This window comes from Hesperophylax consimilis, chromosome 1, assembly GCF_061612785.1.
Source record: "Hesperophylax consimilis isolate HC1 chromosome 1, BYU_Hcon_1.0, whole genome shotgun sequence".
In the NCBI taxonomy this organism is placed as follows: Eukaryota; Metazoa; Arthropoda; class Insecta; order Trichoptera; family Limnephilidae; genus Hesperophylax; species Hesperophylax consimilis.
In genome coordinates this window covers 9,548,814-9,566,147 of record NC_142836.1, presented here as the reverse complement: position 1 = coordinate 9,566,147, position 17,334 = coordinate 9,548,814, and the positions used below count along the sequence as shown (strand labels likewise).

Below are 17,334 nucleotides of genomic sequence, written 5' to 3'. Positions count from 1 at the left end.
TACAAATTGGTAAAAAAAGTAGCAAAACTCTATCAATCAAGTACGGTGTCCCTCAAGGAAGCGTATTGGGTACAATACTATTTCTCATTTATATTAATGACCTTATGAGTCTTCCCATTGAAGGAGACATAATGAGCTTTGCAGATGACACTGTCATTATATTCTATGAACAAAATTGGACAAGCACACATAAAAAAGCGGAGCAAGGTCTGACTGTACTCCAAAACTTGTTAAAAGCAAACTCCCTTACATTAAATGTGAGTAAAACTAAATATCTAACATTCTCTAAAACCAACGAATGAGCATACACTCAAATTACATGAATGTCTAAACAAATATCCGCAATGTTCTTGCCCGCATATAGTCCAAACTAAAACAATTAAATATCTTGGGATCGTAATTGACGACAAACTTCATTGGGATGCACACATCGAAAGAACCTCAAAAAAGCTAACAAACTCACCTGTTCTTCAAAAAATTACGAAATATCTTGTCAACTACAGATCTAAAGAGAGTATATTATGCTCTTTGCCACTCTCTACTGGAATATGGAATAATAGGATGGGGCTCAGCATCATCAAACCATCTTAAACAACTAAAGAAAACTCAAAATTGGATCATAAAGACCATATTAAAGCTCCCCGTAAGGACGCCAACTACTGATATTTTTAATATGTTTGATGTTCCAAGTTTACAAAAAATCTATGCTAAAAATATTCTAGTTCATCACTTAAAAAATAAACCAGAGGCAAACCCCTCTCACGATCATAAAACCAGAGCCAAGCAAACAGACATGCTAAATATTCCTAAATGTAATTCTACCTTTGGACAAAGAAACTCTGAATTTTTAGCAATAAAATTATATAATAAACTCCCTCTCAACATCAAACAAAGGAAAACGAAAAATAACTACATTAAGGACATCAATTCTTGGCTTAGGGAAATATCGGAAGAAGAACTAGCTAATATATTTAAAACATCATCTTAGTCGCTGAAAACGTATACTAACATATAGTAGTGAGGAGGACTTCAATCATCTGTTTTAATTTTATATATATATTTTATTTCATGTGCCATACAAAAATGTACCTAATTATTTTATAAAAAAAAAAAAAAAAAAATTATAAGAAAAATTATAAAAAAAATTAATCAGGAACATTTTATTTGATTGAGGATTTAACGAAATAATTTCACCTGATCAACCTGTCAACTTTTTTTTGCATCTTGAAAAATGACTATGTGTGTAAGTGTAAATGAGTATTTTTGTTGGTTGTTCGTAAACTGAATCACTGAACCTACTTTATTAACATTTAAAAAAATCAATATAGATGAAAGCGCAAAACACCACCACCACCAAGTACTAAATAAATTCAATCTGCCGCCATTGAAAGGAATGTCAAAGTCAACATGCTACACTAGCTCCCTCCAACGGCTAGAGTAGTTGATATTGTCACTATTTCACTGGAATTGGGGGTATTATAATATTATAGGGTATTTGACGCCATACTGTGAAAACTGAAATGACAGTTAAAGAGATCTGGTGTACGAGCACATGCAAGACAAGTTACATTTCATGATTTGTCAATGATAGAAACTGGTAATTATTATAATGCTACTTCTAGATATTAAGATGCGAGGAAATGTACATTTTCAATTGTGATAAAGTAGTTAAAGGAAACTAGCAGATTTTAGCCCAATCCAAATACTCATAACACTAGTAGTCCTGGCTATGGGGCAGTTCTTGGAACTGAAAAAAAAATATGGAAGAGAATTCGAGCTTTGTTGCATATGTGGATGGCTCAAGTGCTAGTAGCTCTTACAGTTTATAGAGTTCTCCAAGAGATGTCTCTAATATACAGGTTTGCCCCTCCAATTCAAAAGCGAGGTGAGCTAGAAGTCAGTTCTACCAGTAGAGAGATATTGAGAACAGAATAGACATTGGTCTCCTGACTGTCCTGTACACAAGTTCCTGATTATAAGTGTTTGGTTGTGAGACAGGAGTATTTATTAAGATCCATTCACAACAATATGGAGGAAAGGCTCATTGATAAAAGGCTGCATCATTACCTGAACATTGTATTTTTCTTGGATCTGCACCACATAGGGGGTGGACGCATCCGGCAGTGCTTGAGATGAGCTCATTATCGGGAGCTCGAAGCTGAATATCAGCGGAGTCAGGGCCTGAAAGATTAAAACAATTAGAATATGATCAATGAATTAGAATGCAAATAAATTAAGGTATAATCTTGCAATCACATATAAAGTTAGCAGCCATAAAAAAATGTTTTGAGAAAATAAAGAAATTGATGGTTCTTAGTGGAAGTATGATACAGTTAAATATGACTGAAGGGGATAGGGTAGGATTAGCTCAGTGGTCGGAGCAAAGCACCAGCAAGGCTGAGGTCCCGAGTTCAATTTATAGATGCGACTGGATATTTTCAGTTTTGAGTTTTGTTAATATTATCTTTAATGATTAAAGATTCATAAAGTGACCTTACTTACAACTACTCAAATTTGGATCGCTCATGGGCATTTAGCAGCGCTTCTCAAATTTGGGTAGCTATCACTCGAGTGATTATGGTTGCAAGATGCAAGGGATTTATAATGTTATCTCGGTAATGATTAAAAATGTATTTATTTATTTGGTAGTCAAGTTTGGTAAAATCAACTCAAGGACTAGAAAGCGAAGCAAGTTTGTTTTACATAATTGATTGCTGGTTCATCTAGACTTGATTGGTCATGTTTCTGCCGGGTGACTACCGACCTTCAATATGAATTTAAAGATATGATTAATTCCAATCACTTACCCTAACTCTGGCCCTAGCTCTCTCCACATTGTCCATGTCTCCTGCGATGGAGACCTGGTTGCTCTTCTCCATGGGGTTGGAGCGATTCGAGTCCGGGAAATGGATGTGGCAGCCAGTCTCCTCCATCACACGCTTTATGGTTAGTCCACCCTGATTAAAGACATACAAATTTAAGATTCAAATGAAATATCGCTGGTAGTAATCACACAGCGGGTTTTAAGCCCTGAAGTCGATTTGAGTAAACCTTACATCGATAGCAGTCGATTTGTTCCTTTTCCAGAACCAACTGAGACAGGCTAATGGCCACTACACACAATCATGTTTTCCATCCAATTTGCTTGAGGTTTGATCCAATTTTTGTTCATCCATAGTGGCTACACACGTTCCATTACTCACGACGCTCGAAGATTGATCAAGTCGGCAGAATCGAAAATCGATTCTGTCTTAAATGCAATACTTGTCATGCACACATGGTCAAGTTAACTTGATCAAGTCTCATGCAAATTGGACAGTACACTTCATTGTGTGTAGTGTTCATTATAAAAGTTTAAATTAATTGCAAATTTAATTATTTTCAATTGAATATCTCCGCATGAAATGTTAAAACTTAAAATGAGTTTTTAATCGGCTTTCAAAAACATTAAAAAATAAGTTGAATGTCAAGTCGAAATATGTCGCCCATTTATCGAAATATGTCACCCATTTATCGAAATATGTCACCCATTTATCGAAATATGTCACCCATTTATCGAAATATGTCACCCATTTATCGATTTGACAGCTTATTAAAGAGAAAGACAAAATCTCATAGACCTGAAGTGTTAGTTATTTCAAAATGCACACAAATTATTAAGTGACAATTTATTTCTCAGGCAAAATATTTAAATAAATTTAATTTATATGAATACTGCACTAGAGTCAAACTAACCTGGAGTCGGTCGTCTATAGCATTCCCGATAGGCATGTTTGGAGGCTGGAGGGAGTCGAGAAAGGTTGAGAAGTAAAAACGAAACCTGGCTATTTAGATCTAGTCACCAAAGATGGGTAAAGCCATTTCAAGCAAATTTAGATTCTGAAGGGTGGTCTTTCACCGGGACAATACTGAGAGTATCTACGACCTCTTAGATAACCTCGCAAGAAAAAATAAAATGTCATATTACAAATATTATGAAAGTTATAAACAAACCTTTCCAATGATGTGGGAGTGGTCGGTATAGCTCACGTCAAGCTTCATGGTCACCCGGTTGCACTGAAAGTATAAACAAATTATAATATTTGTTCTATTTGCTATTTTGTGAAAGAAAGCCAAAGCCATTCAAACAACAAACACATTGAAAAGTTAACGCAGAAAAAGTGAGCATAAATTACAACACACAAACAGATATTAAATAATGAAGATTTGATTTTAAAATGTGAAAAATTTCTTTATGTAGTTAAGTCTGTCCAACAGTTGACTTAGGGGGTATTTCACTATCTCTGATTATGTTCTGACTAAGCACTAATCCGCGGATTAGTCATTTTTTCGTTTTCACTATATCTGAATAACGCTAACGCTCGGGTTAAAGTTCGATTTGACTAATCAGTGCTCGAACTTCACGTTAGGCGCTATTCCTCGAATCAAAGATGGCGTCAAAAAATTCCGAGTTTGACAGCGGAGAAGTGAGTCGAATTTTGTTGAATGAATTTGAATGCTTGTATGATCCATCCTGAATTATTTGATTGTGTTCAAAATAAGAAACAATTTATTAATTCGACACGAATCTATCTAAAATGACCTGATAATCAACATAACATAACCAAAAAAATGCACACTTTGCGGTGTGCGGACTGTGACGCATGACAGCCGTGGCAGTAAATGGAGTAACTGCAAACATTTTGCGATGTTGCCAGACTATTTCGAGTGTTATCTATCCGGAAGCTCGGAAACAATGGTGAAACGGTCGCCGTTGAATAACGAAGTTATTCTGATCTTTAAAGCCAGCCAACGGATAGCTAGTCAGATATTTAGCCCGACATAGTGAAATACCCCCTTAGAGGTGGGTCACCAGCGAAAATATTACCGCAAACATTGAACCAAATGTTTTTGCAAGCATGAAACATCGGGCAGGGCCAATGTTTTTATTTTCCATCCGATAGAAAACAAAAAACATTGTGGCACGACCAAATGTTTTGAAAAAATTTGGTCACTGGATATGCGACAATATTACCACAAACATTGAACCAAATGTTTTTGCAAGCATGAAACATTGGGCAAGGCCAAAGTTAAAAAACAGTTTTAACAAAGTTTTTATTTTCCCCGGCAGATGGAAAAAAAAAACTTTTTGGCTCGACCCAATGTTTTTGTTTTTGCTCAATGTTTTGAAAACATTTGGTCGCTGGAGATCCGAGAAGAAGAAAAATAAAACGTAAAGAAAGATAAATTTAAAACACAGAAATAATGTTACACGTAAATATTGTGAATTATCTCATGCATTACAAATTCAAATATATCCATAGGAACCAGAAGAATGCAATAAAAATAATGGTAAAAATTTACTTATGACTACCTACCTAACTATACGCATATTTTTAACTAATAATAAGAACAACTATTTCAGTATATCAGAAATGGAAAATAGTGCTATTGAATAGCTATTTCATTCAAATGCAAATTAATATTTTAATTGTTCTTATAGAACTATAACCTATAATTAATAATAAAATAGGTTTTTTTTAGGTTCGTAATTTGTTTTTTTTTTTTTAAATTAATCATGTTTTTGGTAATTATGCATATTAAGTGTGGCAGTCGTAAATAAAATTTTACCAAAATAATATACTAGAAAAAAGTGGGGTATGTATGATGGATTGTGAGGGTTACAAAATAATCAGAAGGTGACATTTTTGGAAAGGGTCAACGATATGGTGCATGGATGGAAAGGTGGTAAGATATGTGCAGAAATATGTTAATTAGTGGCTTAATATCCTCTAATGTACCTCGGGGAAGAAACATTACGGTGATAGCAACTGTAAGAATTTCAAACAGAACTAGTTCAAAGGCTTATAGGATAACAGAAGGTCAAAACATATACCTAAGTAGGTACTTTGAATTTTATAGGTATGTGATAATTTCAATTCATTATACTTTTTTTTTAAAGAAACTTTTTTGGGTCATAAAAACAATATTATTTTTTAAAAATATTTTTCAATGGTGAATATTTTTAAAAATTATTTGTTTTTGAGAAATCAACAGTTTATATTTTATATCAGTTTGTATACATGTGTAGTATACACAAAATAAAACCAATTCTGGATTTCCTCATCGTGACTTTACTTTTAACAAGGCAACATAATAAGAAAAAAAAATAAGCGGAAGATGTTTTTGTGTAATGATGAATGACCTAATTAGCAGAAGAATTGAACACACAATGCCTGGACGGGAACGAGAACCAGACCCATTTGTCATCTCAGCTTCTTACCGATCAGAGTAAGTATAAAACTGACTATTTATATGTCTCAATTTGAAGAGAAGATAGTGTTCATTATGATATAAGCAGGTACAAGGTATTAAAAAGAGTAACTTTTCATAAGTTATTATAATTAGAGAAAGAAAGAAATTTAAGAGTGAAGTGACTAGTTAACTGTGTATAAATAAAGACAGCTTGCAAGATTGATTCATTTTAAACTAAGCATGATTATTAAAAAGGAATATTCACAAAACCATTTAGAACCAATAGTAAGTAGGGTAGGAAAAGCTAGGCTAGCAGAAAGCTGTAAACAAAATCATGCAAAAATCTTTTAATATTGACCTGTACCAAATCCGCCACAGATTTAGTTTTTTGCGAAGATGCATTAGGTATCTCTTATGTCAGAAATAATCCAGGAAACGTCCAACTGTCTATAAAAAATATCTTTTAAAACATAATGCTGGACGATTTAAAATTAATGGTAATACATTAGGTGAGCAATAATTGTCTCAGGATTTAATAATAATATGATTGACATACAATTTTGTCAACCGTGGTCTATATTATTTGTTTACCTAATGGACTTTACAACTTAACTGAGGGAAAATATAGCACCATTCAAGGTATCGAATCCATATTTATTGGGTGCTATAGAACAAGGTTATATTTTCAAGAATCAAACAAGAATCCAATGAGATAAAATACTAATTTAAAATACGCTCCTTGCATGGTTAAGAATTACATTACTTTTATTAGCCACAATTAAATCATAAGTAATTATTATGATCTCACATAATATGTTGATAAAGACTTGAAACATGAACTGTCCGCAAAATGGTGGATGGATCATAAAAAATAACGACAAAACGATGAGCACAGAGAAATTCCGTTAGTATTTCAAGTTTGATCAAATTCGTATAATTGTATTGTAACTTACCCTTGTGTCTAAACTCTGCATAATTCTGTCCCTGGCCATTTTCACGTTTTCAATCCGGCCGGCAACGCGAACATGGGGATCTATAAATAATTCAAGTTTTATAAGTCTTTGAAATAATAAAATACAATAAAACACTAGGGCAATATTACCTTTTTTTAGTTGTGCTAATTCAATTTCCGCAATGATTTGTAAATATTTATAAATGGTCTCATAATACTGAACTCGATGAATGCACTGAGCTCTAGTAGGGTGAACAAAAGGAGTACTCATTTCGAGAAAAAATATTGTAAAACGTGTCGTAAAATCACAATTATTGAAGTCTCTTAGTATTAATTAATGAAAATTCGAATATGGTTATGTCAATTCTGAAAATCAAACAATCGCGCCAATTAAACATCAATAACAACGCTACGTCACGGTCAATTCCCAGAAAAATGCAATAATGTATAAAAACACTTCAAAACGAACTGAACATTTTTTGAATAAAATGTTGCCATAAAATTGAATTAGCAATTCATGTAATGATGCAATGGGTACTTTTCGTACTTACGTAAACTAGTTAGACAACATATCGACTACCATAATACGGACATGTGTCTAGTGTGGTAGTCGAAAAGCATGTAAAAAAACCTGTATCCAAATATATTTTTATGAATAAAGAAAATTAAAAAAAAAAAAAAAAATTTAAAAAATAACAGAATGTTTTGTATATTATAATAAATAATAATGAGTACAATGACAGCGGTACACGTATTGTGTTGTATTGTCAAACATAAGTACCTTTTTTTGATTTTGCTCCAACTTTGAGACGTGTTGGCCAATTTATGACAGTTGAAGTTTCTTCCATCACCTGAAAAAGACAAAACAACTTATTATTGCATATACGACTATATTCGAACGATTTTTGGCATATTATGGTAAGTTTGCAAAGTGTCTTGAGCGATCGCTTGCCATAATATGTAAAATTTATAGAACTAATAAAAATATGGAATAAACGGTGAAGTATAGGTAGATTATAAACTAATCATCACGCCGTTTCCTGCAGGGGTAGGCAGAGAAGAAGGACCTCCAAACAACTCGGTCTTGGCACACACTCATTGCCTCATTCACATTCATACTCTCTGAAATGGCCCGACACAAGTATCTGATTCACTTGATCGTGCCATGTCTTCCTCCATAGCAAATGGCTTTAAACCACAGTAGGCTGTTCATTTGCTCCCATAATAATATTTTGAGGAATAAATTAAATCTAATGGCCAAATCGAAAACCAAACGCCCATCACTCGAGTGGCTATTCGAACTTAAGATTTCATTATTCCATGACTGAAAAATTGGCGTTTGAGGTAATGAGAAAATTCACCTTGGTTTGTGGAAGCCTGTATCCAGTATGCTGACTTTTCACATGACCTAACTCGAACATGAAACAACAAGTACTCGTACTATGTTGTGTCAGGGGCTTCCCCCACTTCCATACACCTGCGCACCGAATATCATCGTAATCCGTACATAACCGTAAAAATTCAAGATGGCTACCTATTTTTTCCAATTTAACTTTAGATTCACTTTCATCTTCTACCCGATAACCTTCACTGTACCATTTATCCAAATCGATGGAGAAAATTAATAACTAATGAAATACATCGTCTACTGTGTATACAGACGCGTGCGATCTGGCTTAACAGTACTTATAATTTATATTTTAGTTATAGTTATGCATGTATCAAATAATATGTTATCCTCGTTTGTCTCGAGGCAGGTATATCCTAGTGAGACAGATATCGAGAAACACCCGTAAAGAAATAAACCCGTAAATATATATATATATAGGTAGCTGAATAAAATATATATATAATCAATATATGACCTGTTGAAAGAAGTTATTGGCAGATTCATCTTCGCTGACATTGTCCGCTAGCATCCCCTCCAGCTTCCTCCTGTCCACCCTGAAGCGGTCCTGGGCCACGTCTTCAGCGGAGATGTTGAGGATCAGGGCCACCTTCTGTAGCTCCTCGGCGGACCCCATTACAGAGTTCATGGAGCCCCCAGTGCCCGAGTCGGAAACCTGGCAACATTAAATACTTCGTATAATGCGAATCATTGTAAATTTTTAGACAGGAGGACTGTCCTCTGTCATATTTGGAGCTGCAATGTGAAGGGGATTATGAATTTGTTATCCAATAATAACAGGGATTAGACCCGGTTAATGTTTCCTGATATACTTGGGAATAATATTAGACTTTGCTTGAGGGGAAAGGATTCGAGAGTTTTTTTCTTCTTATTATTAAATACACTTGTTCAAACGTTAATTGAGGGACATTTTGAAAGAAAATTGAGTGGGCTCATTTTGATATACGACTAGGAAGAAAGCAGTGGCGCGAATCGGTAAATATTTATTTTCTACTAGAGTTATCCGTAATTTATTATTATATGTTTGCCGCAAATCCAAAAAGTTTTCTAAAAACATTTCTCAGTTTGTTAAAGATTCTCCTGACAAATTCAGGTTTTATTTTGAAAGATGTTAAAACATTAATATTATTGTTGTAAAAATAAATGGTTATATTTTATTATTTTCTACTACCGAAAGTGAGTCATAATATATACTATGGAAAATATGGGCGCACAGTCTCACAATATTGTGATAGTAATGAGAAACTTAAAATTACACTGGATATGTGGCCTGGCATCATTTCTCGTTAAAAAAAATATTTGCAAATATACGTTTATTTTGTTAACTCCTTAGCAAATACGACTAAATTTGATAAGTAATCACAAATATAAGTCTTAGTCCATTTCGGGAAATTAAGAAGACTTTTTTAATTAATTTCTAAACATTATATAAACACGTTAAAAAAGATTAATAATAAAACTGAACGTAAAGAACTTAGTTAACCCGTTTATTTATGGGATGAAAACGTCTATATTTTTTCAAAGGCGGCACGTGAGAATAATTTTAAAACAATCACAAAAATATTACGAAAATGGTAAAAAAATCAATGTCCTTACTTCACTCATATTGTCCCGATCAGGTCCATTTCTAAACTCTGCCAGCTGTGGTTTGAGGCTTAAATAACTGGAGAACGCCATTATGTGTAATAATTGGTATTCAAAAACCTCAAATTTCAACCAAATTGTATAACTTTTTAATCACTTCTAAAGGTCAGTCACATCAGACAAATATTACAGAACTGAATTAAAAAGGTGATGTTATAATATCCGCGGGAATGTTGAAGAATTTATATTTTTTGACACTTCGGACCGGCGAAGGCTTCAGACCCTTCACCCGCGGAGTATGGTTCAGAACTGAAGACTCTAGTTGACTTGAGATCGAAAGTAGCATAAACGTCAATACTAATATTTGTCAAAATTACTGAGATGAGTCATCCATCCGTCCTTCTGATGACATTGGTTTTACCCGCTTGCAATTACCCTAATTTATGGCTACAATGTGATTAAGGATAACTGGGCTTTCATGAGAAATAGAGAAAGTAGCTACTTACTTGCTTCCACTAATCCTATGTTATTTTTTGCATTACGGCCGGTTAAATGGGAATTGTATTGTTATGAGTTAGGAATGATAATTTAGCCAGAACATTAAAAGGTAGTTAAAACTAGAATAACATTATGCGAAAATATCATTGATTTAAGATAAAAGGAGTAAACCGATAATGTTTCGTGGAAATCATAACTATATATTTTTATCTACTGCAGGTACCTACTGAAATAAATTTTTAAATGTTGAGGGTACCAGCATAATTATACACTGATGATAGTGATAATCTTCTTATCTAAATAGTATAAAACAAAGTCACTATCCGTGTCTGTCTGTTTGTGCCCTTAGTTCTTCTAAACCAGGGGTGTCCAAACTAGATGGGACCCAGGGCCAATAAAAAAGACTAAATACATTGGTGGGCCGCAAAATATTTATAAAAATAAAATACTGGTAATTATACGTAATATCGTTATTTTATTATCTACTTTTTCATTAATTTGTCTTTTACAATTCTGTCAACATCAACCTCAATACTAGTGGTAGCTAGGCGCAGTGCATGTTTAAGTGAAGTATCTGTCAATGAAGACCTGTATTTCGATTTAATAAACTTCATTGTTGAATATGCACTTTCACAAAGGTAGGTACTGCCCATCATCGAGCCCATTTTTTGCCCGAAATTCGTCAGTTTCGGGAAACGTTCAGCGAGGAGCTTAAAAAAATCAATTCCTGTTTCCGGACTTTTTTTTGAAGTCGGTTAAAAAAAGGTACAATGGGCCGCAATAATCTAAACCGCGGGCCGCATGCGGCCCGCGGGCCGTGGTTTGGACAGCCCTGTTCTAAACTATGCAAAGGAGTTTGATGAGTCAACCGATATCGCTAAAAATTTCAATGTTTGAGCTTATGAGTGCTAGGAGTGTTTAGAGAGTTCTTTGAATGGTATAAGAAGTCGGGGACGCCCGAGGAATGGTTAAGGCGAAGCTTAATGCCAAATCACTTTTTTGATTAATCTTTATAACGAATTGGTGTACATTATGAATACCAAAAATATGCTTTATATAAATTGAAGGTTTTCCTATCGTTTCGCTTGAGTAGAATACAAATAAAAAATAAATTACTCAATAAAAATATAAATGTAAACTACTAAAAAAATTTTTTTTTTCAAATGCTATGTATGAACGCATAAAGGAAACAACTTTTAAAAAATACAGTATTATAGCTAAAATTATCTGTGACAGTTTCACTTTTTTGCTTTCTAATAAAATTATTTACAAAATAAATAAAAACCAGTTTTGTGCTTGAAATCGAACGTTTCTAGACTCCGTTTGTCAAGCGATTTTAATGCCTATTACCTACAATATAAGGTATACCAAGAATATACACATTTTTGGCTTGTAGCTTCCTCTTAACGCAATATCTCTACACCGTAATGAGATATGGGGTCGAATTGAGGTCGATGTAATGTAGGTTTTTAACAATATCATTGTGGAATACGGAAGTGAATTATGGAAGAAAACTGAGACGCCCGAAAAAGACATTGCAATAAAGAAGCATTGCGGGGATGTATAATATTTTAAGAAAGTTCTTTAAATTAAGCTTCCGAAATATAATTTCTTCATTGTTTCTCCTGTTTACTTTTTTTTTCAATGTAATTAGATAAGTAATTACTAACAAGGCTTTTACATAGATTTTTTGAACTCGTTGCTCTCTAAAGTGAGAACCCAATCCTGGAGTGATCAATCAACTCATGGTCACTGGCAAAGTGGAGGTAGGAGAAAGAGAGAAAGGTTACCAATGGGCTGAATTGATCAAGTAAATATCGCAGAGGCGTCCAGAGCGTCGCGCGTCGGTGTCCTTGCCTCCCTGGGTAACAAAAGTGTAGGACGACTCAAAAAGAGGGCCTATAACGATAATAATGACTAATGACACACCGAAGTTTAGTTTGTATAAATTCTCGGTAAGTCTAGATTCATTGGTTGTAATGCTACCTAATTTAGGTAATATTTATTACGGTATACTGGAGATTCCATAGCAATGATAAAAGATTTTTTTATTGCCGACACTTGTGTGCGCTGGTAATGAACTATTAGAACACTAGCAGATAAAACCCGCTGTCTCGGTTTGAAAACTTCAACGGTTGTTTTTGAAAATAACAGAGCGCGCCACCTCCGTTTACAACAATCCGAAACTGTACAGTCATTAAGATAATAATACTATCAGATCTACATTACTTCAATTGTCATTTTGAATAGTATGGACACAAATACATAACAATAACATAATAATAAACAATATAGGAGTACCGTTATTTGGCTTTCTCAGACTATGAAAATATTACCATTTGTTATTTCGGCTACTGACATTATAGTTAGCTTTCTCATTCAAAATTTAGGCGTATTAGACCTATCAAAGAATTTATTTATAAAAATGCAAAAAGCAATATGTAGGATAATTAATAACAATAATGTAGGATTACGAAAGATTTTTAAAATATTTATATTGAGGGATCAGTAGGATTTGTCGGCCCAGTTAGGAGTTCTACCGAGCCGAACCCTCTGATATGAAAATATCTGGTGTCGGTGAATTTGATCTCTGGTGGGTTGGCGTGTTCTTGTATTGTTTTGTATTTATTATGCTGACTAGATGATCATTTGTGGAAAAGTGTGTGGAGGGGTTTGGTTTTTCCTGTGGGGAAGTTTTAACCCGCACATAAAGTCGATAAGAAATCTTAATTAATAATGGTAAATAATAATAATGTTATTTAAAATCGTCTATCTATCTACATCTTTACAAACTCTATATGATGTAGAAACTGGTGAATCTACATCACATAGAGTACCCAAAAAAAAACTTATATTTGGTCTTACTGAGCAACTTCGACCGTTTTATCGGCAGCTAACATAGACTAAATACGACATCAATGGCAGCTAATGATTAAAAAAAAATTTGAGTTGGGTCTATTTTTCGACGTATTTTAAAAGACTAAAAAACAGCTGATATTAACCTCCTCGTGGAAATTTTTTTTCAAATTTGAACCCAAAAATTCCAACTTCGAAAATCTCTAATCGAAAAGTTTTACTACAAAATCGTGTTTTCGGACACCGCCTATAAAAAATAGACCGGCGTGGGTTTGTTTTTTAACAAAGCTACAGGTTTATTCCGAGATTTATGAAATTTGATCTTTAACATTCTAAATAATAGAAAAATTACTGTCTACATATGATTTAGATAAATCTGTGTAAAGACCGGGCAACGCCGGAGACTTAAGCGATTGTATCTATCTATAAATGGGAGCCAAATTTTCAAAGAGAAATAAATATACGCAAAAAATAATAATCACAAGGGGTTAATTTTAAATTAAATATGATTATTTAACATGATATTTTAATTTAGCAAATACATGTATATGAATTTCACTTTTGTTTTCTGGAATGAAGTAATGCAAACCTTGGAGATTGAAATAAACCCATTACCCGATATCCGATCGATCTAAAACTCGGCAGATAGGTTTGTTTTCGATGACAATGCATTAGGTATATCAACTTTTGATGGACATTTACGAATTTCTCTGAAATTGGATGACATTACAGCAGTTAATACACGAAATAAATGTCGGACCTTCCCATTCGGGATTTGGGTCAGTTGTTAGCGCGGTTGACTCCAGTTCCTGGGGGGGAAGGTTCAATTCTCAGACAAAACATCTTTTTTTAAATAAGGTGAATCGGGGTAAGTGCTACATGTAAATCGTCGAGATAGATTTTCAACTGATCTACTAATATTTCAACTACCATCAAATATCAATAGCTGATATTTAAGGCATTTGAAAATTGAACGAATAGAATGATGCACTTCCCCCGGATTTGGGGTAAGAGCATCATTCTATAGGGGATCCTTAGGAGATAGACAGGGGATAGGACATAGGGGATCCTTAGGAGATAGACAGGGGATAGGACATAGGGGATCCTTAGGAGATAGACAGGGGATAGGACATAGGGGATCCTTAGGAGATAGACAGGGGATAGGACATAGGGGATCCTTAGGAGATAGACGGGGGATAGGACATAGGGGATCCTTAGGAGATAGACAGGGGATAGGACATAGGGGATCCTTAGGAGATAGACAGGGGATAGGACATAGGGGATCCTTAGGAGATAGACAGGGGATAGGACATAGGGGATCCTTAGGAGATAGACAGGGGATAGGACATAGGGGATCCTTAGGAGATAGACAGGGGATAGGACATAGGGGATCCTTAGGAGATAGACAGGGGATAGGACATAGGGGATCCTTAGGAGATAGACGGGGGATAGGACATAGGGGATCCTTAGGAGATAGACAGGGGATAGGACATAGGGGATCCTTAGGAGATAGACAGGGGATAGGACATAGGGGATCCTTAGGAGATAGACGGGGGATAGGACATAGGGGATCCTTAGGAGATAGACAGGGGATAGGACATAGGGGATCCTTAGGAGATAGACAGGGGATAGGACATAGGGGATCCTTAGGAGATAGACAGGGGATAGGACATAGGGGATCCTTAGGAGATAGACAGGGGATAGGACATAGGGGATCCTTAGGAGATAGACAGGGGATAGGACATAGGGGATCCTTAGGAGATAGACAGGGGATAGGACATAGGGGATCCTTAGGAGATAGACAGGGGATAGGACATAGGGGATCCTTAGGAGATAGACAGGGGATAGGACATAGGGGATCCTTAGGAGATAGACAGGGGATAGGACATAGGGGATCCTTAGGAGATAGACAGCCACCAACTGGCTTTTTTAAGATATACAATTCCGTAGTAAATTATTTTGATGTATCTCATAAGGATTTGCCAGCGTTAGCAATGTGGTGCTCGAAAAAATATTTTTACGGCTTGATTATAAAACATCTACTTTTTATAAATGTAATATGCATGTATTATATATGTACACCTTTCGGAAGAAATTATCTAAATGATAGTGTAAACTCTATCAATCTCCATTGGGTAGTTTAGAAGAACTAAGCGCACAAACAGACATACGCGGATAGCGACTTTATTTTACACTATTTAGAGATATATAAAAAAAATGCAAAAGTGGTATTCACTCTCATTCATTTAGATTTTATAAAATAACATTTGAATATTGATATTAATAAAAACAATAAGATGTTAGATAAAAAAGACATATTCTAAAAATATCACTACAACTACAAACGCCATACAACTTTAAAATAACGGTACTTGAATAAAACTAAAATTATATTAATTTGTATAATATAATATTATAACCTCATACTATATACAGGGTGTATCGGCACGTACCCGACAAACTTTAACCAGCTGTTCCTTAGCACATTTGGAGTAAAAAATGTTATGGGCACTTTGCTGTCCGGTAACATTTTTTTTCAATTAAAAACAAAAAACTAAAAAATTTCCACACTCCCTCACTGTCATTGGCATTGCTTCTCGTGTTCAACAGCTGTTATTATCAAGTATGTCGAAAAGCGTCTTCGCTCTTTCGTACACACTAAATAATAATAGTTAAAAATGAGACGAATGGTGCCGTGCCATTTCGTTGTGATTATAAAAGCGCGCCAATGTAGGTACATACGTACATTATTCAACGAAACTCGAATAAAATATTGTCAGATGGGTTTTCAAACTTTGACAAAGGATAAAACAGTGGTGACATGTGGTGAAAATATGAATAGTAATTTTTTTATTTAAAAAAAACGTTACCAAACAGTATATGCAAAGTAAAGATGTATTACTGTTTACTATGACTATTATCAAATACTGTAGATAATACTTCCAACTTCTGACATTTCCCATACTTTCCGACGACAGTATGATACACATTTTATTTGATTTTATGCACGATTATGTCATGCTCACATGCTACTCTAGCACTTCTAGCGGCCAGAGTTGCTAGACAACATTAATAAATACACTCAATATTTTACAGGAGTTATTAATATTCCAATATTATTAATATTCCAAGGTATTTGCTATCATGTAACGAACATTTCACAAAAAATACTTGACACAGAAATTTACCAGCGAAACAAGCTTTTAAAAATGTTTTATTTGAGAAATTAATAAAAAATAAAATTGAAAATAAATTGTGATGTCTGGGACCTAAATATCAAATGGCAACAACCATCCACTAGATTGATAACTCCGTGCTTTTTGTACCTAGCAAGTTGGTCCACTGTTAAACCATATAAATACCAATTTTTTTTCGTGTAACTTGGCTACTGGCTACGTCACACACACCACCGACGAGGATAGAGGAAACTCAAAAAAATACGCTATCCATAGACAATATCATTCCCATTCGGAGCCTGCCCCTTTCATTAGCCTAAAATATTATAAAAATAAAAAGTCAAATGTTTTTAAGCATCGAATCTTGATATTTCTCTGCTAGTAACAGAAAATGAAAAACACAATAATTACTCGATAGGCATTTTTATTTCAACAAGACAATAAATTGTTAAATAATAGGTTAAACCTTCATAATAGGTTAAATCGTTAATGTATTAGAACAATGGAATTATATAATAACGATCCAATACGGCATCACAATAGGCATAATCCTGGCAGGAACAAGGTTACATAATGAACTGGAGTAGTGGTTTAGTCCGAAGAAGTCGTAGGTCCCCTTGACGCAC

At 34.4% G+C, this 17,334-nt stretch overlaps 1 protein-coding gene across 1 annotated transcript in view; it reads right to left on the bottom strand.

Moving 5' to 3' along the window:
* BicC (protein bicaudal C) overlaps positions 1-10,271 on the bottom strand; it is a 31,095-nt gene extending 20,824 nt beyond the window's left edge. Inside the window, exons 1-7 of the mRNA XM_089636164.1 lie at positions 10,191-10,271; positions 9,052-9,249; positions 7,968-8,037; positions 7,188-7,267; positions 3,994-4,056; positions 2,808-2,957; positions 2,068-2,181 (exon numbers count right to left, since the gene is read on the bottom strand). Of these exons, the coding sequence (XP_089492290.1) occupies positions 2,068-2,181; positions 2,808-2,957; positions 3,994-4,056; positions 7,188-7,267; positions 7,968-8,037; positions 9,052-9,249; positions 10,191-10,271 (756 nt within the window). The remainder of the gene's footprint in view (positions 1-2,067; positions 2,182-2,807; positions 2,958-3,993; positions 4,057-7,187; positions 7,268-7,967; positions 8,038-9,051; positions 9,250-10,190) is intronic.
* Between the last annotated feature and the right edge of the window lie 7,063 nt (positions 10,272-17,334).